Here is a 23,194-nt window from a genome sequence, read left to right as displayed (position 1 = left end):
GCAATTGATTTATTTTTTTCTCTTGCAGAAGTAACCGCTGCTACTCAAACCACATAGCGTGTTGTGGTCATGGGAAAGAAAACAGTTTATAATGGAAATGACTGTCCCTAGGGAGGTCAGAGTTCAGCCAGAAAATGAAATCCACTGCTAAATGAGTACATAAAAACAACACAAGAGGACAGGCAGAGCCAAATGATTTCGGGCAAATCTAACCCGTGATGCTTCCCAAAAATAATATTTTTTTCTGCTTTTTGAAAATCCTCACTGCGAGTGCAATGCAACAATTTTCAAAAATCATGGGACTGCGACTAGAAGTCTAAAAACAAAGTCTGCAAGGTGGGAAAAGAGGAGCTGTCTTAACGGAAAAGGAGCAGCTGAGCTTTTGGCCTACCTTTTGTCAACTGGAGAGCAGTGTTTCACATTCCCAAGCAAAATTGATTTGAAAGATTGTCAAGTATCACACTATGGGGTAGTATGCCCCATTTCTGCTGTGAGCTCATCAGAGGTTGATGCAACATCATGTTACAAGAATTTTTTCACAGCACAAACCTATCACATCATTTACTCCAATCTCCTACTGAGACTTTTCTAAGTGTTTTAAGGTCAAACGAGCATTGTGCTCATAATGAAAAGTCACATAGGCCTAAGAACTGAAGCCAAGAACACCTAGCAGAAGCATCAAAGGCCAAGTTTAACTCATGATGCAACACATTTTAGTCCAGAAAAACGCAGTGTGTAAATTCACGTTCTGGATTTGTAACCTTCTGCAGAAAAGCTGGTGTCATTTTATACTATGTGAAATCCACAAATCCCCTTTTTGAGCAAGTTTCTGGCACCAGTTACTCTTCCTGGTTCTGGTCACTTGTTTCATTCGTTCAATTAAGTTTTGAAAACCTCTTCCTCTAGAAAGAGAGAAAATAACAAAGGAACCAGATTGCCCTTCTCTCACTTAACAGTGCTTCAGCCTCTCTCAATCGATTTTCCAGTGGTTCCAAGTCTTAAGTTCCCTTGGACAACATCTATTTGACGTAACTCACCTCCACACGTCAGCAGGTTCTGTAGAAGCACCAGGTGCTCTGGGCATGAACATCTGGGCGTGCCGTCCCCCTTGGCGATGCAGATGTGCGAGCAGCCGCCATTGTCACGAGAACATGGATGTGCAGCTGGAGAAGCAAGTGCACAGGAAGGAGCATGAGTGTAAGAACAGTAAAAATCACTATTCCTCAGTAGTGCAAATTCACAAAACCCTTCTGTGAAAGTAACTACAACATTTCACTACAAGTAAATAGAGAAGCGAGGATAAAATTTCTCAGAAATTTGCTCAGAAGCTGATTTGCTACTTCATGAGGACTATATTTCTCCCAGTGGAAGTGATGCAAACACCTTTAAATGACTTCTAAAAACAATTGGGGAGCTCAGGCAAAGGGAAGCGAGAAGGTGGATTTGATTAGGTCACACTTCTGAGGTTCCTAGACATTCTCACTTCTAGGCTAGCCAGGCATTAAGAAGTGCGGCAGGGCTCTTAAGCAGGAGGAGCGGCTCCCAGGTTATGACTTGGTGAAGTAGATTGCCTTTTAAGGACTTCCTAAGAGGTTTCAGCTCTCCTCCTCAGAGAACTGGGGCTAAAAACAATCAGTCCAGAGAAGTAAAGCAGACCCTAAATGCCCCCACCTCTGATGGGAGAGAAATTTCTCATCAGGAACAGAAATTCTGGGGAGCTTCCCACTCACCACCCCTCTTTTACATCAGCTGTGCTGCGTCAAACCAGTGGTGCTTTACAAAGTGGTCTGAAACCTCTGGGGCCAAGTGCCATCCTTTTTGTTTCCTTTAAAAGGTTTTCCAAAGTCTTTTATTCGGTCGTACTTACAAAATTAACCACCATGACTCACAGCAGCTTTTGGAGTAGAATTAAGTATCAGATGCACATTTATACAAATCAGGTAATTAGGTGCTCTGAAATCACATGTTCTAGCTATGGAAAAAACCCTCCTCCTGTCAGGAATAATAAACTTGTTTCCCCTTCTCTTCTAGGGGTCTGACCCTGAAAGTTGAAAGTACTCTGTGACTTTCTTCAAACCCAGAGGGCAACGCTATTAAACTGCTGTGCTGGACCAGGAGTTTAAGGGAGCACAAGGCCAATTGTGAGGGACATCAGACACTGAAATGAACTCACAGAATTCCTCCATGTCGAGCTCTTCCACCGCGTGGATGCCGGTTAGGTGAGCAATTCTGCCTTGAATTCTAGTCCTCTTGTAGCCGTTGGTTTTCTCCACCCTCTCGATCATCTGCTGCTGACGATCAATCCAGTACAAGTGGTTACCCAGCACAGTCAGTCCCATCGGCTGAAGGATGTTGGAGTCTTCCAAGGTCACTCGGTTGGCACCTGAGAGCAACACAAACACAGTGATTTTACAGCAATCAGTATTTAACTCGCACAGATTTTCTTTAAAGAAAAAAATCTCAGTTCCAAGACATGCTCTAAGGTAGTTTTTGAGATTTCCAAATCCAATCCCACTAAATTCTGAAATTATTCAGTTGTAAGGACATTGGTTCCATTTGTCTTTGCAGAGCAAGGCTCTGCTTGCACAGCCTTTCCCCAGGTAAATGCAATTAATTGCCACCATCAGCATCATGTTGATGTACTCCCTAATAGCTGTGTGCAATCACTAAAACACCTGTGACACAGGGAGAAGCTTCATCTCACGGATCAAATTTTCTTGACTACATTTGCACACTTCCCAGCACACCTGGTAGGAACCCCCGGGTGATACTGCACAAGGCTTTGGCTTTGCTAGAATCACGCAGTGATCATGCAAAGCACGAGGCCATTCCCTAAATCACATCCACAGGGATACGATCACAAAAACACACCCATCTTCTAACAACTGTACTTCTTTTCTCATCTTCTTTTTTCTCCAGTAACCAACCAGAAAGCCAGAAGCAAAGTGTAACTCCATATGCTTTTCAACAGTAACATCACCAAACACTCAGGTTTACTGCTCTACAAAATCATCTCAATCAATACGTAAAAATCAGGTTAAATAAAAAAGAATTTATGACTGCTTTTAACTTTAATTGCTTGCAGTCCTCCACTGTGTGCTGTGCTATACTTAGTGGCATCTAACTGTTGCTTTTATATCCTTGTCTAGAACGAACATGAGGTTCCAAATTATTCTATTATTTCACAGAAACCATTTTCAGATTGTGCATGTCTGTGCATATCAGATATATTTGATTTTAAAAATGTGGAATGCAAAACAGACCATAACCTAGTGGTTTCTCTGCTGTGGTGTTTCACTTAAAATAACGACAGTTTATGTCTGTTTGCATTAAGAACAAGTTTTTGGATAGCAACACTAAATAAGATTATAGAATTTGGATATGCAATTAAAATGCTAATGAGCACTGACTTCAGCTAGTTTTCTGCATAAATTACATAGAACTCAGCCAAGCATACAACTGTTACATTTATTTCAATTACAGACACTATTAATTTTGCACAGGGAATTGTTGCCTGCAATGACTCTTACTTGACTGCCATGTTGAATACTGCCCATAATAAACACAGAGAGACAAAACAAAATATGTATGTATGCACATACGTATGCATGTATGCACATATGTATGCGTGTATACATAAAGCCAAGAATCAAATTCCCACTGCTGAAGCAGGTTTTGCAGTTTGCAAGGCAGGGTGCTGGTCCAAAGAGCTTCCTCCTCCGCTGTGAGCATGGAAGCACCAAAGGAACTTTTGGAACCAGCCAGTGGCTGGGACTGCACCACTTGCTCCAGGAAACCTTGTGCCTCTATTCTCACAGGCTCAGCAAAAGATTTGGAAGGTAAAAACCTCTACAGAATAGACAGGCTGCACTGATTTAACTGAAGGGACACTTAAATCTGACCCTTGATACTACTGGTGCCATTCCTGAGATGGTCTCTGAGATGGTCTCCATCTTCTCCTAAACACACATATCCTGTAAATACTATTACACACGTGGTGCTTTGACACAGGAAGGTATTTAGTGAACAAAGTCCAGGGCACCTTGTTAATTACAACCTGCTGAGCACCCTTAGGTCCTACAACTGCCCAGCCCCTCTCAAGGAAGGTGGTCATTGTGGCAAACCGAGCCTCAAATTTGGACTCCAAAATGCAAGTTGCAGCTGCATTCAGGGCACCACGAGACTGGGAAAGCCTCACTTGCAGCTTGTGGTAAAGGAACCTCCCCGCTTTCATGATCTCTGAGAGCTAAATCGGTTGCTGGTGTCCTGAAGGATTTCCTAAGGCATCCTGAAAGCAGGACATGAGGTGCCAGGTGACTCTCGTAAGCTGGTAACCCTGCTAGAAGACCATTTCTTTTCCAACAGTCTCCTAAACTCAGGCTACGAACAGGCTGTATTTAATGATTTTGGGGGTATATTTCAAGAATTGTGTTTTACCTCCCTCATCTGTAGAATCTGAACAGTGGCATGGTGAGAGGCTGCTGGAGATTGCGTGCGATAAGCTGACTGATCTGTAGCACAGTTACCTTGCATTACCTTGCATCTAATCTTGAGTAAATGCCAGTCCAAGTTATTAACTAGCAATTTTGAAGGGAAAGGCAAAGGGCATCTATACCACTGCATGACTCCATGAGATTGTTGTTCAGAGGAACTAACACAATGAAAAGCTCAATCTGAATGACTGAAAATGTTTTCAATAAATATATTAAAAATCCCATTACAAATAAAGAAATGTTGAATTTTCATAGAAATTAAATACTTTGATTTCCAGCATGAAGAAGACGTGTTGTCTTTTCAAGGTGGAAATTAATATTTACATTGATGTTAAGCTTGAAGGACACACAGTATGTAAGGTCTAATTGAAAACAGAGTATTTGCTTTTACCTTAATTTTATAGCCTTTCCAGTCACTTTAAGAATAATGAAAGCCACTACTGTTTTTAATTGACTGACGGGACAGACTAAAGTTATTTGCAAATATTTTATGAGATCCTAAAAAGCATCCGTGTCTCCAACTGAAAAAGTCAAGCAGCTTACAAAGAAACCTGTCGCTCTACAGGCTGCTTCGTAGCTCCTCCTTCCTTCTCTGAAAGTTCAGCACAGGACAGCTAAGGTTATTCCATCCTTTGGCCAGCTGCTCTTAACTATCTGGGTACAGCAAAATCTCCATAAACTTGTCATCTCCCAAAGCCTGTGACAAAATAAGATTGACCAGAACTGCCTATTAGCATTAAGGACACTAAACAAAATTTTGGTCTAATTTATCCAAAACCTTCACAGTTTATACTACAATCCTTTTGCTAATACACGTCTGCTTTAAAATGTTTTGTCCCACAAACATACTTTAGAGAAACTTTTTCAAGTCAAGATACTTCTGGCTGTTGAGTTTCTTCTGAAGTTGCAATACGAGACCACAAAATATTTTTAAATTAAAAATACACTCCTAACTTGTTAAGCAAAATCAGTAGGTCAGTGGATCAAATTATGGTGAGCTCAGCTGGAACCGATGTAAGCTCAGCTTTCTGGCTACATGCAGTTAATACCTTTTTTTTTTTTCCTTTAATCTTCTAGCTTTTCTCATTCTTTTTTATCTTACCTACAAAGGTTTGAATCCTTAGTTGTGACTCCAACGAATAAATGTGCATTAAAAGCTTTGCTTCAATATTAAACACGAAAAGTTTAGTTTTCACTGCAAAAAGTTCTGGAGAATTAGATTAAAATATTGATCCACTGTCCAAACATATCTCATGGAGCTGCCAAGGCACAGAAAAACGAGGAATGCACCACGTGCAGCAGAAGCTGTGGCTGCAGGACACAGCTACTGTCTGCCAACCCATGGCCTAGCCCATGTGATCTTACCTGAGTCCTACTGTCACATCTTACTTCTCCAAGACACAGATCTAAAACAGTAAAAGTAAAGCCACGTGTCTCATCTGAAGGACTACAGAGTGCATTTTATTTCTCAGCTGCACTAATTGCTTCCAGGCTGCTCGGCACTTAGTGCTATCCCATGCAAGGAGGGTCTATCTTCCAAGCAGGAGCCTAACACGCAAGAGCAGCTACAGCTTCATTAGGAAGTGAATTTTCCTATCTTTTGAGGTCACCTTTTCACCAGTAAGAACAATAATTATCGGTCCCTGCCTGCCTGCTCGGTTCAGAAACTTCTGCCTGGCACATTTTCCTCCTGCCTACCCCACTGTCCTCTCCTCCATCTTCCTGGGGCCATCCCTCTCTCCCTTCTCCTTTTCTTCATCCCCTGTGCCTGCAAGATGTGCTACATTAACCTCCTCTCCTTTCATTGCTGGCTGCCCTCCCTTCATCCCTAGATGAAGCTCTCAGCATCTCCAATGTTTTGGTGTCCTGCTATAGTAGCCATTCTGACACAGGTGTTTTCATTAGTCACTTTTTGTCTTCCCTCCAGTTTTCCATTTCGCTATGGAGCCTTGGTGCTCCCTGACCCTCCGCCTGGCTACTTCGTGGCTGTGCATGCAGTCCAACAGAACCACCGTGTCCAGCTAAGTAAACTGCTCTTCAGTGAAAAGCAGGGGTTGCTTTTCCTTCCCAACCCCAGCTTCATGTTCTCATCCCCCCGGGCAGAAGAGACCCGTGCCAGTTCTAAGGGCTCGACACTGAACTGACCTCGCAAAAAAGTGATCATTTTTTCCCTATTTTAATTCCTGAATTGGTTCACTGCAATGCAAGGGAAGGGACTCTATTGGGAGAAGAGAAGAACCACCAAAAAATGGAGAACCAGCCTTTTATAGCAGCTGCTAGTCATGAGATCAGCGCAGCTCCTACTCGCTTGTGCTGAGGTTTAGTTCTCGGTGCAGTTCTTGCAGGAGTTTGATTTCTTGATGACGAGAGAATGAATCATGAGAGAGAAGCACGGACACTAAATCGTCCTTGCTGAGGCGCTCACCTCATGAGCTTGGAGGTTTCTCTATCACGTCTTCCAACACTGTCAAGTGCTTTGCAAAGTCAGTGATGAACAGTGTTACGTAAGAACCATGAACTGCTGTTGCTAGGGCCTGGACTAATGTTTGCATTTTACTGATATGGGAAAAGTGCAATGAGTTGACATCTTTTTAAATTTTTTTTCCCTGACAAACTGCTTTATGATTCAGCTTAAAAGAAAGCCATCCTCTTCCTTCTGTTTGTTCTTAGCCTACCTTGGTATTGTAGGCTGCACACCTCAAAGAAAGAAAAAATTAAAGCCATGCTAAGTTTTCAAACCAACAGGAAAAAATGACGGAGGGGGATAGGACTCGATGACTGGCAACACCTCCTAAGTCTGATCCTGCTGGAGTTGCTTTCAGAACGAGTCAGATGTCCCTCTTGGAGGATGGCAGTCGTTACAGCCATGGCTATTCCCATCACATCAAAGACGGGAGCCCACCAGCAATTGTTATCTGGGCCTGCCCACACAGAACCAGCAACTGTGGAGCTACAAGGAGCTACTGGGGTCAACATCAAAGAGGAGACAACACTGCTCCGAATGTTTAAACCGCATAGCACATACCTGACAAGTCACAGCTTTCGATGCGCTTCAGATCTGCATCCACCCAGAAAAGCTTCCCAAGCTTGTTGTCGATCACCAGCGCTACGGGCCGGATCAGCCCGGTCGTAAAGAGCACTTCCCTCTCGGTGCCGTCAAGGGCAGCCCGCTCGATCTTGGGAGCGCGCTCTTGCATGTTGGTGAAGTACATGTACCTGCAGCAAACACAGCGGTGTAAGGGGGAGCATGTCCCCCCTTGCACACGGCTTCCTGGTCCTGAATGGGGATGGCTGGCACAGGGATGACTGTGGGGACTGCTGCTCCCAGCTGCAATGGTCCAACCTGTTAGCTACAGAGCCACCAGCATTTGCCAGCTGGAATACTGAGATAGCCTGAATTCAGTAGTGTTTCACCCTAAAACACGAGGCCATAAAATGCAATGACTCCTGGAAAAAAAAGTCTCAAAAAAGGAAAAAAGATTCTCCTTAAGAAAATGTATATATATACGTTATATATAAGTGTGTGTATATGTGCACATATATACACATCCATCCCGACTCACACGCCCAGCTGGCATACCCAGCTCCCCCAGACGTGTGCTGCAGGAAACCCTCACCCTCGCTCCGCGTTCACTACGATGGCTCTGGGCTTGTCGTGGTCCCCTCGCAGCACCATTCCGATGGCCTCGCCGTTCAGCCTGTGCACGTTCACCGAGTTGGTGGCCTCGCAGGTCCAGTACAGCGTGTGGCTGTATATATCGATGCTGAGGTCGTGCGGCTGCTTCTCGGGATTCTGGCTTTGGTTTGGAGTGCTCATGACAGTGAAAGGCTGCAAGACACAATACGGGAAGCAGCTTGTAGGAATTGTTCTAAAAAACATACAGAAAGCAGGGTTTACCTACCCAAAGGACTACAAATATCCTAAAAAATATATATTTCTGCTGTTTTATTTGCAATCACAGTTGCTTCGCGTAAGCCAAACAAATTGGCCACAACAGCACCATCTACAAAAGTTAAAGACATTTTCACAATTTTGCTTTAAACCTCCATGTTCCCTGCAGTGATATAGAGGCTTTTTTTCTTTAAACCCTTATACTTCTTTTCTCTTTCCTTCTTTTCCTTATATCAAGGACAACATTACCCTGAAATGAAAGTCATAAGCATCATTTACAAAAAACACCAGTTAGCAAAATTCAGTAAAAACAAACTTGGTGAAAATTGGAAAGACAAAATTTGCAGAGGAGCTGCATCTTCAAAAGCTGTGCAGCCAGGATAATGCAAAACACGGAGCAAATCAATCTCCATTGCAATTTGCACCTAGCGAGTACCAAAGAGAAGCCAGACTCCAACAATTAGCACCTAGCATAATCCAAAAAAGCAAGAGCAACACTTCTTCAAAACTCACCCGCAACCCAGCCAGTTGCTCATCCCAGCAGACCTCCTTCCAATCTTAGCAGAAATGGCCAAAAAATAAGAACTGATAATCTATTTCTTGAAAGGATACCATAAAATCACCTAATTTTTTAGATGTATGAAGATACCAGTTCAGTGCCACCAAAATCATGGTCCCTTTGTTTAGATATGGCTGGCCAAGAAAATGGAAAATGCACCTTGCCTGTTCTCTATCTGTGTTTATATTCTTATTGGAAGTGTAGTTTTTAAATAATCTCTTATCCTGCCCTGGCATTTAAGCTATATTAACACACAGCACTGCCTGGAAGAACAGCCGCGTTCTCCCACTGCTGGGTGCGTAACTAGCACAAAAGAATTAAGCCCCCAAGGCAGCGAAACAATCGAGCGCGTGCACAAGTCTATCCCGGGTGAGCACTGTCAGCTCTGTGTTGAATCAGGGTTTAAGTACAGCTTGGAGAGGCCAGAGAGCCCATTCTGAAAAGGCTTTACAATGATGACAACACGAGCACACAACTGGCATGCACAAGATTGGCTCTGGTGCATCATTTCTCTGCCTCGAGGATAACCCAGAGATAGTGAGTCTGCCTTACTTACCTGTCACTATAATTAGGATACATATCACCTATCCTTACCACTTAAATATTGCAGTTCAAGGCTTATAATTTCAGATGTACATAATGCTACAGGTAGCATATACTTATTTGTGTACAAACTAAAATCACTACCTTAAAAGTCTTTGGTAATTGTTGTTTGCAGAGTAATACGTGACTAAATGTTGGCAAAACTGAAGTTTAAACTAATGATTCCTTGGTGCAAGGGAGAGAGAGGAAAGTCAACTATGAAAAAAAGCACACAAAGAGGCTCACACACAAGAGTATATACACCACGTAAACTTGCCTGTGTGCCATCATCTTTGGCTCTTTTTATAATATTCTGACGTCCATCCACCCAATAAATCAATTTATCTAAGGGATCATAATCTATGGCCTTGACGTTCCTTAGGCCGTGCATAGGCAGAATGATATCTGGACTCTGCTGGTCATCTGGTATCATCCGACTGATTGCAGACTTCTGGCTAAACAGGAGGAAGCTGCCTGGAGCTGAAACAAGCCAAAAAAACATATTCAAGACACTGTCAAACAAACTGTTAACAAACACCTACACATCCAAGATTATGTAGAGCAAAACTCCAAAGAGACAAAAATATTCACAATGTAAACTAAGATAATCACATTGGCAATTTCTGCTAGTAAGCTAAAAAGGTCATCCTGTATCTTCTTGGAGCATGAACCCACACACCCTCACACCAAGACAGCATTTACAATTTATATGATGAAATAACTTTCACGCAGGCTTTAGATAATGCCAGCAACCTGGTGAAGGAGAGACACATTTGGTTTTTTTTAATATTACACTCTCATCTGGTTAAAATTTCCTTATAAGCTTCTGTGCCAGCATATCTGAAGGTCAGTTTGTTAGTTTAAATCAACAGCACGTTTCCTATGCCTGCTATCTTCATCAGAAATTTAGATTTCTACACGCAGTTGGTGAACGGACAGGCTCATACCACTGCATGCATGGGGAAGATGACCTTGTGTGATCTCACAAGTGCATGTTTCTCAGACTGTTTAGGACGCTGTTTTCTTGGATGTTATTTTTGTTGGCTTTATAACACTTGCCCAGCTACAACACTTGAGAGGAAAAGATGTCTTGGCTTCAAATGTCCCCTCCACTGCATACGCACGCAAGCCCCAGGAAGCTTCTCGCACCCATCTGAGGCGCCTCAGCCAGCACCGTGGCAATGCGAGCAGCCAGGAGCCATGGGCACCGAGAGATCCTGCGGGAAATGGAAACACTTACAGCTGCAATTCCTGCTGTTGGGATCCAGGGTGTAGTGAGCAGCACAGCCGCATCGAAACCCGTTGGGTACGGCGAGGCACAGGTGGCCGCAGTGGCCGTTGTTTTGCACGCAGTCGTTCAAGCCATCCTGGCGGGAGGAATGGAAGACCAGTATATCCATGACAAAATCCACATGGCCCTGGATAAGCGTCCTGTTCTTCCCATTGGTCTTGTCTGCTCTTTCTATGCTGTGAAGGTTCCAGTCTGTCCAGTAGATGTAGTCGCTGTACTGAGTTAATCCAAATGGATGAGGTAGATCGTCTGCTATGATTTCTCTTTCTTGCCCTGCAAAAATAATCAACCAAAGGATAGTTGCAGTGAAATGGAGGATGAAATGATCAAGTAGAAAATGTAATGCATATTAAGAAAAAAAAGTTACATCCATTCTTAAAACCTCATTTCCCAGGTCAGCATTGTGGGGTAATGGTTTAATTATTAAGCAGTATTTGCTGAAGAGGTAAAAACTAAATACCTGCATTCCAAAATCTTAACCTGATACCCTCTCTCTTATAGAGCAATTTGAAAATGTGCTTAACATCCAAAATAAACACCAGAAAACACCTTCAGGAACACCTGGAACTCCAGGAATCATTTAAGCCAATAAACTCCCCAACAAAAGCAACATGTAGCCGGTTTGAGAGGTACAGAGAAAGAGTTATAAGAAATGGCATTGCACTCGAGAAACAAAAACCATCTGCAGTACAATTTAACATACAGCTACCTGATGGGATTAGGAAGCCATTTGCTTGGCAGAAATCCCAACACTCCCCCACTCTGTGGCTCAGTTAGCAACATCCATAACACATTTAACACCTTCTAGAATATTATACAACACTAAAATAGATGAACTCTTACTGTAAATCACTTGAACATTTTCAGACACAGCTATCACAAATCTATAGCATTTTATATTAAATGAGAATAACCTTCATGAGCATCATCTCCCCTGCCTGCAACATCCTATGCTAGATGCTATAGGACATCCTTTTTCTTCCCTTGCCCTCCTTTCCTTCTCTCATATTGTGCCAAGAAGGGATAAAGAAAAAAAAATGAAAATGAGAACATGAAGCCATTTTCCTATAAACTACTACTAGAGCAGAAGCAATTTTCCCAGCTACCTGTAGGCATCTAAAACATAAAGGGAAGAACACCACTGTCCTGCACACTCTTGGATACTTCTTAAAGCCATTCTGGTCCACTGAATGGGTTCAGGACCAGGTTCCTTTGAAGGAAGCAGCAAAGCTACTTAACTGAATTTTGCTAGTTGCTCAATGGAGGAGCAGTCTCCCAAGAGGCTGATTTTTGCCCCCTGCGCCTTGTTTATCACGCCGGAGGGCAAGCTGGGACTGCATCACTCACCCACGTAACAGTGCTTCATTTGCTGCTGCTAGGGTAGATGCTCTTGGCAGCAGCTCTGCTCCAGATCCTTTCCTGGCGAGGGGTCCAGCCCGGCCTAGCGCAGGGCAGGTTTTGGCCTAGCCACGTGTCCCTCACCCACCACCTGCTTGCTGGACGGCCACCTGAGCCCTCACACTCTGCTGACCACAAAGACATGCCTGTCGCTAGCGGCTTCAGCGATTCTCCTTTAGCCTTCCCACCACAAAAGGTTCATGGTTGGTTCAGGATCAGCTTCATTCGCCACAGACAGTTTGAAGATTTCTTTGCAGTACCACAGTCTGGTCCAAGTTTGCCTGTGGTTATTTTGTTTCTCTAAGTATTACTCAGAAACTTAGTGACAGTTTTGATAGATCATTGACTCTTGATGGGAAAAAAAAAATAATCCCGCATCCTCTGGAGAAAGAAACCACCTCACTGCCATCTCCAAACAATATACCCATTCAGCAGTACTTAGAGCAAGAAATACAAGCAAGATGCAAAAGCACTGATAGTCTTGGAATCCAAAGCTGTATGGCTGTGTCTCCTTTCCTGAGCTTTAATCCTTTCAGTTTAAACTTTTCAGGAAATGCTTTCTCTAAACATCACCAACATCAGTTTGTCAATAAACAGCAATGTTTCACTGCAGCTGGAGCAGAGAATAGTGCACTGTAAGCGGGGGCTGGCGTGCAGCTGTCACCAAGACAGCGTGTGCTTGGTTCTGCTTTCCCTGTGTGTATTTAGAAGCAGCAGCTGGCCTAAGCGCGCATTACCTAGCATATTCGACGACTCGATCATACTCGTGTCCAGGTCAGTCCAGTACAGCCTCTGGTCTGTGTAATCAATGGTGAGGCCATTGGCGCGACCCACTTTGTCCACCAGCGTGATGCTGTTGGTTCCGTCCATGTAAGCCCGCACGATCCGGGGCTTGCCGCCCCACTCTGTCCAGTACATGTACCTGCAGCGGCACGCGGAAGGAAAGGGTTACGGCAGCTAGCTGGCACGGAGCTCAGCTCCACGGCCTCATTTTGCTGAATTTGTTTGTACTTCAGCTAAAAGAAATGAGAGTAACCTATATGACTATGTATATTACACACTCCTGTCAAATAAAGACAAAAAAATGTGATTGACAATTCTTAATTTTCCACGACAGCCCAGAGAATTGTGGAATCTCTGAAACGTTTATCATGTTTCAAAAAGCCTGAGGAAACAGAGCTATGGAAACACCAAGTATCCAGAGACATGCAAGTAGATGCAAACAAAGCTTAGAAAAATAATTGCGCTCCTTACCCTTTGGTAGGATCGAGAGCTAAAGACCTTGGGTTGTCCAAGTCCTTCCACACAAGCACCTGCCTGAACTGGCCATCCAGGCGGGCCACTTCAATGCGGTTGGTTCCAGTGTCCGCCCAGTACAGGTTCTTTCCCATCCAGTCCACAGCCATCCCCTCCGGATAATCTAGTCCAAACTCAATCACGTGTTCAACAGAGCTCCCATTCATGAAAGCTCGGCTTATGGTCTGGAAAAAAATTATCTGAGATTACTATGGTGCTTTATGGATACCCCACCAAAATCAACAGAAGTGATTATGAAGTTAAGTGTATATTTTTAAAAAAAGTTTCTGCTGTCAAAAAGGATGTATCAATTCACAAGATAAAAGGGCCTCTGTTTTCAGAAAAGCTAGCAGCTTCTCATGACCAGGCCAAGAGATCTTAAAGGACATAATTTTCAGAGAGCACTATGCATCTGCACATTCTCCCTTGCCCCTTCTTCCTCTCCTCCATTTGCATAGAGAAAATAAATATATTTTTTAAAAGCAGTTAATTCTTTAAGTCTTATGAACACATCTCACTTCACATGTGTGGAAATACTGGACGACTCGGGAGGTCACAAGCAACTGAAATGCTTTCCAGTTCTGCGCAAAGTGTCGCTGGGAGCTACTCCTTGATATGGTGGAAGAAAGGTATTTTCCACTATAAATGGTTAAGGCAGCCCTAGCTGCAGTTCTCCACATCCTTGTGAGGGATTTATTTAGTAACGGTGTCTGCAGCACATTGATTTATCACCTTGGCACTGTTCTTAGAGGAGGTGTGTGTGCCCCACGGACGGCACTGTTAGTGCTGAAGCGCAGCCCTCATCAGTCTTCGGAGAGGCTCTGGAAACTGCAGCAGCACCACAGTCACCACAAGTGAGCTCTGCCCTATTATGGCCAAGGCACACTGGCAAGGAAACTTTGACTGCTCACAGAAAGCCTATTAAAAGGCTGAACAGAGGAACCAAGTCCCCATTTTCTACCCTTGCTTCATTCACTTTAAGAAGTTAAGTGACACTGATGAACGGCACATGCTCTCCTAAGCATGTACCTGGATATAAACCAGATGTGTCACATTGAATTTCAGACTGCTGGGAACACTCTGACTTGGAACTGGAGGTCTGGCACAGCATGGAGAGGACTAGACTCCCTGGCCTCCTCTGAGGAGCTGGATCACACCAAGCTGGAGCCACAGGCTCACAGTAACTAATTCAAGGTTCACTTGCCAAATGTTAATATTGAATAAGGTTGTCTTCCAAGTTAAAACTGGAGGGGGTTAGCAAGCTCAGGGGGTTGCCAAGCTTGATGTTTCAATTTCCCTGCTACGTGGCATGAGTGTAGCTCTCCTACAATAGATACATATATGGATGCAACACACACAGCATCCAAGGTTTAGATGTTCGGCACGAGCAGACACCAACTTGGGTTTTATTTGAAGTGGGACCATGCCCATCTCCCAGCTGTGCCTTCAACAACGCAACTGTCTCCATCCCCAAGAGTCTCCTTGGATGCAAGTCAATGACAACACTAGCAACTGCATGGCAGATCATGTAACAGGGACCTTTGTTAGATCAAAAGAGCTGCCCCGTGACTTTCTATTTGGGGCACGCGCCTGTCAGTAATACCTTCAAACTAACATCAGTCCAATAGATCCTGTTATCGGACACATCAAAATCCAGAGCAGATGCCTCCTTGACTCCAGTAAGAGGAATAGCAACGTCATTGTTGTTGGTTTCGAGGGAAATCCTATGAATCGCTGCTCTGCTGGTGAACACTAAGAAGGCTTCAGGAATGATGCAGGTCTTCATGTCACTCAGCAGCTCGAGGCCGATGGGACAGGCGCACCGGGTCTCCTGGGGTGTAAAGAAACACAGATGGCTGCAGCCTCCGTTGTTCTCCGCACAGGGATTAGTTCCTTAAAAACAAAATGAAATAGATATTGGTGCATTGAGGAGGAAAGGAAAAAAGAGAGAGGAGATAGGCTGAATGTAAATGCAGTTTAATTTTCAAAAGAATTTAACACTGCATTACATGTATGTTTAACCTGGTTATTTTTGGCCAAGTAACTTAGGGCTGTATCCCTTTGAAAGTGTCAGTCAAAACGCGCTCAGGTTCCGTGACACGCAATGGTGTGCAGAGCTAGATAACTGCCCTTCTTTCCCAACTACTTCATTTAATGCTGAGATTCATTAGCAGGAGCAATTCCAACAAGATCACCACAGTTTCACACTTAATTTTCTCCACATGAACAAAACCAGCTAATTGGGGAGGGGATGTGAGAGCATAAACAAGTGTCAAAAGACAAAGGAGCACCTTTCTTCATCAGCGGGAACCAGGGATGGACTATTTAAAACTGCTACCACAAGGAAATCTCCAAGATCAGTCTCACCCAGGTTTCTTTTCACGTTCCCTTTCAGAATGTTTCAGACTGATGCCTTAGCTTATACAGGTTTGTTTAGAACTGTTTGAAATCAGTGGATCAAATGGGTTTGCCCTGGTGACCCACCAACGAAAGGCAGAAAATCTTCCAAAAGCGAAGTTCCCCCTGCCCCCAACGACCCCTTTTCAGACCCACCCAAGGCTCTGAGGCCTGGGTGTGGAAGTTTCCTGCTCTACATAGAAGACCACAAGTTCAAGACCACCCTTGTAGCTACTGTTCTGACTTCGCTGGGGCGGTCGGTATGAAATGCAGTTTGCGGTGCCCTGGTAGTGCCGTGACACCCAGTGCTGTTAGGAATAACCCCTTTCACACTATATCACATTGCAACATGAAGAGTTTATTATGCTTAAAGTCTAGCTTCCTAAAAGGTTGGAAAATCCCTGTACTGGCAGGGTGCGATTTGGCAACACGCTATGTGTCATTCTGCTGCAGCTATTATCAGTTATTTTGATAGCAAACCCATTAATCCATTTACTGCCACGGCCAGACTCCTGTCTAGCAGGTAGCAGACGGATCTGCAGTCTTCCCTGTCACGAGATGTAACAGAAGCCTGAGGGATTTCAATCTGCTTGGCAACACCCGTGACTTACTCCACAAGCAAGATGCACTGAGCAAGATGCATTCAGAACAGTGGGATGTTGTACTGCAAGAAGAGAACAACCAAAAGTGGAGGAATTTTTTGAGCCCTTGGTAGTAAGGACGCCAGCCTTCCTACACATTGGAGACAGGAGGAAATTCAAGCCGTGGCTTTTTCCACAAGAAGTCAAAGACAGCATAACAGAAGCCGTGGTGGACTTAGGTAGAGGGTCAATAAAAAACAGAAGCAAACGCTTCTTTTGAAATACTATGCTTTCTCAACTGCACAAAAAAATCCTGTTAAAATCATTTAAGCATACAAGACCATAGTTGTTCTCATTGCAAGTGCTAATAAGTTCCTTAATGGAAGCAAACCCATCCAGAAACTCCTCGAAATCCGGCCTCTGACTGCTTGTGCTTACCAAACACTTTGGTGACACTCGTTGCTTTGAGGCCCATCAAGTCTGGCAGTTGGTCGATGATGATGTCTCTGCTGGCCCTGATCTTGTGCACCCTTTCGATGCTTCGTCTCTGCCAGTCTGTCCAGTAGATGTAATCTCCCAGCAGCGTGAACCCAAATATATGGGGAAGCTTATCTTCCAGCAGGGTTTTCCTCATCGTTCCATCAATGTTTATGACCTGTGGGACACACAAGGAAAATGAATTGTAAAAAAAAAAAACAGTTCTACCATGGCTGCAATTAAAAAGATGATACTAATCATATTTGGACAACTCCTCTAGCTTTACATGATGACTCCTTAAAAGCAACACAGTCGTAGGTGTCTTCAAAGAGAAATGGATGGAATGCCAAGTGTGCAGATGGGCGATCGTACCCCTTGCCCGCTGCAAAAGCTGCACACCAGGACATCAGAGCAAACCTGCCGAGGCCGTGGCAGGGCTTTGGAGAACGGGGGTGACGTTCAGGGATCCTTCATCTTCATTCATGTCTTGGTCTCTCTTCTGAATTCTCCCCCAAAACAAATTGCTGGAGTAGCTTTGCCACTTGACCATGAGGTTCATCAAAATCCTTCTAATAACAGGACGATCAGGTAGAAACTGCACCTGGTAGAACTGCTTCTTAAAATAACAGCTTTTACTACAAAATAATTGCCATTTTCTTGCTCTTGTGATAAAAAGATGTTTCAGATGCTGAGTACTGACTGATAACCAATCTGCCTTCCTAGAACTGCAGAGAAAGTTTCAGGACAGTGGCGAGGGGGAAGCCCCTCAGACAGGCAAATACTTCTCACTAACAAAGCCTTGGGCAACCCCACTTCGCTTGACACGGAAGGAAGGAGATTCACACAGACTGATCTTTTTCAGTCATCAAAGCAAGGGTCATCTCTGTCAAGCCCTAAATATCTTTATTAGTGCCCTCTACGGAGGTGGCAAAACCCAGACACCTCTCTGCCCTACTTCTTAAAACTGATAGCTACAAAGTAACTCTATGTTAAATGTATTTAAGTGCATTGAGTTCACTGGCATACTAAAAACAAGGGCCACCACACTTAAGACTCTCTATTTTCCATCATGATTCAACTAATCCTCCCTACTTGTTGCTAGAAAAGCTTCACAGGTGGAAATGTGCTGTGACTGAGGCAGAAATCCATCTCATTGCCATCCTCATTCGCTCGTTTATTCAGACTCTGGATATCTAGCCTGTACCTTGCGGGAAACAAGGTGTCTTTCCCTGGATGACACCTCTATTTTCTTGCGACTTCAAGACAGCTGCGGTGATTTTCAGCACACAATTTCCTGGTAAAGTGTTTAAACACTACCTGGTTTTGATTAAAAATGTTTTACAGTTTCTTCCACAAGGCAGTTAATCTGGGCACAACATTCCCTTTTTTGAGAAATCCAAATAAGATATGGTCACCAGTTCTACCACATGAATTTTACCTGATAAAAAGTTTCTAAGTGCTAGCACCCAGCTACCACGAGGCAGATCTCTCAGCAGAGGGGAGCAATCAGCTACTGCATCTTATATTTATATGTACTGATATGCATATTTCTCATCACTAACACTGTCATTGTCTTGCATTAGTAAGGTGCAAATGTCTTGAAAGGCAGATGATCACAAACAGCTTCATAAAAACTTCTAGACCACCCAACGGCTTGTGTGAATTTGATCCCACACTATAACATAAACTTTGCGAGACAGCAAATACGAAGTCCAAAACAAGAAAATGATCAAATTTTGCAATGCTAGAATCAGAAACCTCTGGGGAGTCAACCCCGAAATTCGCTCTACGAATCAGCAAGCACCTCTTTTTTGTACTCTTATCCAAGAAAATGGCTCAATTTTTAATTCAATTCTTTTTTTTCCCTTGTTAATTAAAAAAAAACGTAAAGACTAAGCAGCAGAGAACACATGCATAGGCATGGCCTGCAAGCACCGAGAAATTTCCCAGCCACCCTGGAACTGAGAAAGGCATAAGGAAATCCAAGGATTCCCTGCAGACAAAAAGCCTCCTGCTGGAGACAGTTAAAAACAACAGAGACATTCCTAAAATTGGGGGAAGTTGTGTGTCAACCAGTCAAGCTATAAAATTCCTCTGCTACTGGGCAAAGTAGTAGGGACTGAAGATGAACGTCTTTTTATTTAGTTAAGCTAAATAGAGTACATTAAAAAAAAAAAAAAGGTTATGTCTGCGGTTAAAAGCCAAATGGTTCTGCAATTATCTCATTACATCATGTCCAGGCAAACCCCAAATGCTCGTTTATTTAAAACAGTATCAATCCCAGCGGCAATACCGCGGGTTCAAGAGTTCATCGTGCATACTCAGGTGCTCGAGCCAAACCGGAGCCACGGCAAGCGCGCAAGCCACAGCTTCCTTCGCAAACACGACGCGGCATCGGCGGGGCGGCCATCGGGCTGGCACATCGCAAGCTCTTCGCTTTTGCAGAGATGGGCGGGAAAAAGCATATTTCAAATATTGGCCCTGTCAACTAAAATACACCAGTCTCGGATTGCATCCAAGGGTGCAGGCGCAGGCGTTATTTATACTCGCGCACATCTGTGCATGTTGTTAACTTGCACGGTCGCAGTCGCTGAAGCTATGAAACGGAAAGCCTGTTGGGCAACCTAGTCCTATCCTGTCCCAGGAAAGAGCGAGCCCCACATCGTACCACCGAGGGAGCATAAGGGAATGGAGAGCAAAAATAGGAGATAGCTCGTCCAACTTGCAGAGGGGTGCGAGACCAATCTTGCAGGCAACCCCTACCCATCCGATACATTTTCTCTTTTGATTTTTGCTGTCATCCATCTTCCCAGAGATTCCCCTCCTCTTTAACCCACGCACCGACACCACAAGGATGCATACCAAGGAGTTTATACATTAACTCACCGTGTAATGTTTGCAGTGGTGCCGACTGCAGCCCAAGGGAAGCTATCAAGGGGCATGCAGAATTCAGGAGGAAGGATCATGTTATCGACAAAAAACTTAAGTGCATTAAGAAGCTCTCTGCAAGGTGCAGGTACCTAAGGACACTGTCCCATGGAGAATATAACAGATTAGCTGCATTCAGAGAACTGCAGATCACAGGCGTGTTCAGTTTAGGCAGCTGCACTACTCCTCTATCCTGCACTGAGGCCACGCTAGCTGCTTGCTGGAGCGCATAGCAAGCCCATGCAGAGAGCTGTTCCATGAAAATAAACAGGATTTGGGGGCACAGCTCTCAGGCAGAGTCAGTGTCTTGACCTGGTTCAACGCTTGGCTTGGTACCAAGCACTGGTACTAGTGCACCTACCTGAGCAGGAAGATGCCCTAGAGCAGGAGGAAGGCCTCTGGCTTTAAACACCACTCTTAGGTGGTACCAGCACATTATTTTATGATTTCCTTTTCCCTTCCATTATGCAAAACTTTGCCTCAAAACACCTTGAGGCCAGCAGAGGCTTGTGGTACTCGGGAATTTCTTCCTCTTTCTGTAACTGATAAAGGAACCTTGACCCAGGTTAAGGGATAAATAAACGCAGCCCTAAATCTGCTGTGCTCTCCAAATAAAGCACCATGAGGCCCTCTCGAACGGAGGCAACACTAAAAGCCCCTGACTACTCTTGAGCCTTCAGCGACAAATCTTTTAATGAGGCATCACCATGTATAGCTAAAATCCATCATAGGCAATATCAAATCAACATCAAACACCTTAATGAACTGAATTAGCAGAAAACGCGGAAAGGTGATAAGGTGTGATTTTGCTTAGATGCTGCTGCAGCATATGCAAAACCATTTAATGAACATTTCCAAATATAACACTCAAAAGCTCTTGGTGCTTTGAAGGAGATTAAAGTAAAACAATGCAATTAAATTCTACACATCAGGGTGATTCATGCAGCCAGCCTGTGTTTCAGGCACATCTGCGCAAGAACAACGATTCGCCACCCATACAGAAGGTCTCCTGGCAAACAACAAAGCCAACTCCGACACCTTGCTCCACTGTTGAATTCGTTAAGATAAAAACACAGTTTATTCAATGGCTACAGACGGAGAGAAGCAGCAAACTCGAGGGTCACAAACACAGCCCCAGACAGAGCAGAGGGAAGCAGCTGGGAACGGGCTGCTCCACATTCTATATTCAGCTGAGTCTAAGCCGTTCATTAACATTTCCAACAGCTGAAGTGGAGCCACCTTTCAGCAGTGCTCCAGGATAAAAGCGCATTCCTCCTTTTTCACCCTGGAGGGGCTTAATACTAGGGACGTACTGGCAGAAGCTGGCAAGCAGAAAACAAAAGGAATAATATTAAAAATGAACGGTACCAAAACTCATCACCAAAGAAAGGGAGAGAGGAGGAAAACTTAATCTGGCTGTTTTCTACAAAAACAGACTGCTCAAGTCTTTGAGGAAGCTGTTGGCTCAAGCACTCAGGACAGAAATGAGAATCTAGAAAATAACTCCTCACTGCTCTCAACTCTGTGAGATTATACATGATCTTTAAAAGGCTGCCCTGCAATAATTCCAGTCCATCTTGACAACATTTAGGCTGTCTGTAGAAGATACACCATAAATAAAGTTAGTAGTGTTTTGCTGTCATTGCATGGCATGGATTAAACATTCTAGCATGACTCTTCCTGGATCTCTCTCACGTCAGGTAAGGTTTGCTCTAGCCACAAATAATTTCTATCATTTTGTGGACTATCACCTTGCTTAAGTATCCATGCTGGTTGCCAATTGCAAATAGTGTAGTCATTTATTTTCTATACATTTCATCAATTCTACCTTTTCTTTAATCAGTCCAGCTGCAGGTACCTAGGTGCATTTGGGATAATCTGCAAAGCAAGGTCCATGCAGAATGAACCTACACGACATCAAGAGGAAAACACCCCTGCAGAACAGCAGATAACGAACCTACCAAGCATCACAATTTGCCAAGACACAAAATGACAAAATACTGCCCTTTTGTTACAGACCTTCCTCCCTTCTCTAGGAGACAGTTACCTTTTTCCCATGTCATTTTACCCGGTTGAGGACAGGACAAGTTACTTCTCGATGGCCGCGTCAGGCTCGTATTTTTGCTCATAAAACAAAGCCACTTCCAGATGTTCAGCGAGGAGCGTTGCGCGGGCCCGTGAAGCGCCTCTGCGCCGTTTGGCAGCCTTGCCAACTCCTGGGGTGCAGGGGCTGCATCTCCTGCCCACCAGAAGCAGCTTTCAGTCCCAAAGCAGGCCAGATGCCCGTGCCTTTCAAGGGCAGAAGCAGTCAGTGCTGCGCTCGTGTAGGCTGTGTCCACCGCTCCAGGCACCCCAAGTGAAACCTGTACCAGAACAGCTCTGGTAGCCAGCTCCAACCCTCATGTAGAGCTCGTGTAGACCCCTCCAATCCAGAGCTAGAACTGCAAGGTGGGGCTATATTTGCAACTTTGCCCAGTGACCTACCTGGGGACCCAGTCACGCTTCAGTCAGGCTCCAAAAGCACTGCTGGTAAGAACTGACTACACAGGAACAACTGCTAACATCCCCTTCACTTATGCTTTAGATAGCCCAGAACACTACTATCTTATCAGGTTTTAATTCAACTCAATTATAAGGTTGGTTTTCAAGAGAGACCTGGCTTACTGGGTTCATTCTTGGGTTGAAACAGCTTGTGTTAAGAGAGCAGGTGGAAAAGCAACTCTAGTAAAGCCAAAAATCCAGACAACAGCACAAAGTCCGAGACACTCAGTATACCCTTGGAAAATCACGGCCCCAGGAATTGGTGTATATTCATCTGGAGGAAATTACAGCATCAAAAACCTGATTGACCAAAACATCTGGAGTTACTAATTCTTTCCTAAATGTATCTGATTCTTTCAGGCCACTGTTTTCACGCTGAAAGACAGAAGGGGCCAGTGGTGCATGAAACGCATGCTGCTGAACACTCCTCAGACTGCATCAGCATTGAGGTGCACAATCTTCACCCGAGATGCTACAGGGCAGGCAGAGCTACCAGCAGGTTAGCAGTTTTATTTTTTTTTATGCATCACATTATAGAATACGAGGTATTTTTAATGAAAATGAGGGAAGCTTGCTTAAATTTGTCAAAAATATCTTTGAAAAAATACATCTAGGCCAATGAAATGAGTACACTAAAATGGGTATAAAATCATATCTAATTGATCAGGACTCAAGGGATGTTGCTTTCTTGAGTAAATACTCCAAAACTGTTTGTTCCAAAAAACAAGCCACAACTCTAGAACATTTGCTTTCTCAATT

General features: G+C 44.0%; 1 protein-coding gene across 1 annotated transcript in view; it reads right to left on the bottom strand.

Moving 5' to 3' along the window:
• The window catches only part of LRP5 (LDL receptor related protein 5), a 133,036-nt gene that overhangs the window by 10,843 nt on the left and 98,999 nt on the right, over positions 1 to 23,194 (bottom strand). The window contains exons 8-17 of the mRNA XM_088525915.1: positions 16,928 to 17,144; positions 15,115 to 15,404; positions 13,470 to 13,696; positions 12,953 to 13,137; positions 10,767 to 11,090; positions 9,804 to 10,006; positions 8,111 to 8,322; positions 7,519 to 7,709; positions 2,174 to 2,383; positions 1,038 to 1,163 (exon numbers count right to left, since the gene is read on the bottom strand). Of these exons, the coding sequence (XP_088382041.1) occupies positions 1,038 to 1,163; positions 2,174 to 2,383; positions 7,519 to 7,709; positions 8,111 to 8,322; positions 9,804 to 10,006; positions 10,767 to 11,090; positions 12,953 to 13,137; positions 13,470 to 13,696; positions 15,115 to 15,404; positions 16,928 to 17,144 (2,185 nt within the window). The remainder of the gene's footprint in view (positions 1 to 1,037; positions 1,164 to 2,173; positions 2,384 to 7,518; positions 7,710 to 8,110; positions 8,323 to 9,803; positions 10,007 to 10,766; positions 11,091 to 12,952; positions 13,138 to 13,469; positions 13,697 to 15,114; positions 15,405 to 16,927; positions 17,145 to 23,194) is intronic.

This window comes from Tinamus guttatus, unplaced genomic scaffold (genome assembly GCF_059628265.1).
Source record: "Tinamus guttatus ecotype Peru unplaced genomic scaffold, ASM5962826v1 Tinamus_guttatus_pri_ptg000240l, whole genome shotgun sequence".
Taxonomy (NCBI): domain Eukaryota; kingdom Metazoa; phylum Chordata; class Aves; order Tinamiformes; family Tinamidae; genus Tinamus; species Tinamus guttatus.
The sequence above is the reverse complement of the archived record's forward strand: the minus strand, read 5'-3'. Positions and strand labels throughout refer to the sequence as shown.